Source organism: Cicer arietinum, chromosome 2 (genome assembly GCF_000331145.2).
Source record: "Cicer arietinum cultivar CDC Frontier isolate Library 1 chromosome 2, Cicar.CDCFrontier_v2.0, whole genome shotgun sequence".
NCBI classification, from domain to species: Eukaryota; Viridiplantae; Streptophyta; class Magnoliopsida; order Fabales; family Fabaceae; genus Cicer; species Cicer arietinum.
The window spans coordinates 14,003,582-14,005,659 of NC_021161.2; the positions used below are offsets into that span (position 1 = coordinate 14,003,582).

The window sequence follows — 2,078 nt, forward strand, 5'->3', positions numbered from 1 at the left end:
ATTAACCATATTTATATCTTGTTTGATTTGAATGCCCAAGTTTTCAGTTCGGTTTCATTAACCAAGTTGTTCACAACATTAACCATGTTTCTGTAAGCCGTTAACCCGATTTATATTTTGTCTGATAAGAATGACCAAACATTATGTTAAAATCCATTAACCAAGTTGTGAAAGGAATTAACCATATTTATATCTTGTTTGATTTGAATGCCCAAGTTTTCAGTTCGGTTTCATTAACCAAGTTGTTCACAACATTAACCATGTTTCTGTAAGCCGTTAACCCGATTTATATTTTGTCTGATAAGAATGACCAAACATTATGTTAAAATCCATTAACCAAGTTGTGCAAGGAATTAACCATATTATTTTAAGTCATTAACCAGATTTATATCTTGTTTGATTTGAATGCCCAAGTTTTCAGTTCGGTTTCATTAACCAAGTTGTTCACAACATTAACTATGTTTATGTAAGTCGTTAACCCGATTTATATTTTGTCTGATAAGAATGACCAAACATTATGTTAAAATCCATTAACCAAGTTGTGCAAGGAATTAACCATATTATTTTAACTCATTAACCAGATTTATATCTTGTTTGATTTGAATGCCCAAGTTTTCAGTTCGGTTTCATTAACCAAGTTGTTCACAACATTAACCATGTTTCTGTAAGCCGTTAACCCGATTTATATTTTGTCTGATAAGAATGACCAAACATTATGTTAAAATCCATTAACCAAGTTGTGAAAGGAATTAACCATATTTATATCTTGTTTGATTTGAATGCCCAAGTTTTCAGTTCGGTTTCATTAACCAAGTTGTTCACAACATTAACCATGTTTCTGTAAGCCGTTAACCCGATTTATATCTTGTTTGATAAGAATGACCAAACATTATGTTAAAATCCATTAACCAAGTTGTGCAAGGAATTAACCATATTATTTTAAGTCATTAACCAGATTTATATCTTGTTGATTTGAATGTGTTTTCAGTTCGATTTCATTAATCAAGTTGTTCACAACATTAACCATATTTCTGTAAGCCATTAACCCGATTTATATTTTGTCTGATAAGAATGACCAAACATTATGTTAAAATTCATTAACCAAGTGGTTCACAACATTAACGATGTCTCTGATAAGAATGACCAAACATTATGTTTAAATCCATTAACCAAGTTGTGCAAGGAATTAACCATATTATATTAAGTCATTAACCAGATTTATATCTTGTTTGATTTGAATGCCCAAGTTTTCAGTTCGATTTTATAACCAAGTTGTTCACAACATTAACCATTTTTCTTTAAGCCATTAACCCGATTTATATTTTGTCTGATAAGACTGACCAAACATTATGTTAAAATTCATTAACCAAGTGGTTCACAACATTAACGATGTCTCTGATAAGAATGACCAACCATTCTGTTAAAATCCATTAATGACAAAAAAGTGACAAATGTGATAAACCACATACATGATTATCATACAATCCATTTACTTGACTGTTTGTTGCAACAAAATATCATATAAAAAATTGATAAAATATTTACATTTTATCACATAGTTGTGCTGAATTGTGACAAAAGATCCAAGAATGATGTATTACCTCCAACCTGAACAACAACATACAATAAGTTAGCACAATCTTACATATAATAATACAACCACACACTCAGTCATAAATTCAAATACGAACCAATGTGTTACTTTCGATAGCTTCAATAGATGATTCTATGCAGATGTTACTTTCATTATGATTTCTCACTATTTCAGTATTGTTCTCCTACAAATTTCAATAAACAAAAAAGAAATATTTTAATATAATATGTACATGATGGATTCATAATTTCTGGACGAAAAAAACTTACAAAGGTAGTCTCGCTGTCATCGCGTTGATTGGATTGATTCCTTGATCTCTATACGATTTTTTCAACTACAGATATTTTTCTTTTTGATGGAGGACGACCTTTACGCTTGACCCGCAAAGGACTGTGAATTTCATTATCATTGTTTGGACTTGAAGCATCAATAGAACTTCTTTTAACCTTGTTAATCGTAGTATCCATGGTGGGCACATTAGAAT

General features: G+C 30.4%; 1 protein-coding gene across 1 annotated transcript in view; it reads right to left on the reverse strand.

The window, feature by feature from the left end:
* Positions 1–1,551: 1,551 nt before the first annotated feature.
* The window catches only part of LOC101491231 (protein FAR-RED IMPAIRED RESPONSE 1-like), a 1,907-nt gene continuing 1,380 nt past the window's right edge, over positions 1,552–2,078 (reverse strand). The window contains exons 2-3 of the mRNA XM_004516387.1: positions 1,692–1,778; positions 1,552–1,608 (exon numbers count right to left, since the gene is read on the reverse strand). Coding sequence (XP_004516444.1) covers positions 1,552–1,608; positions 1,692–1,778 — 144 coding nt within the window. The remainder of the gene's footprint in view (positions 1,609–1,691; positions 1,779–2,078) is intronic.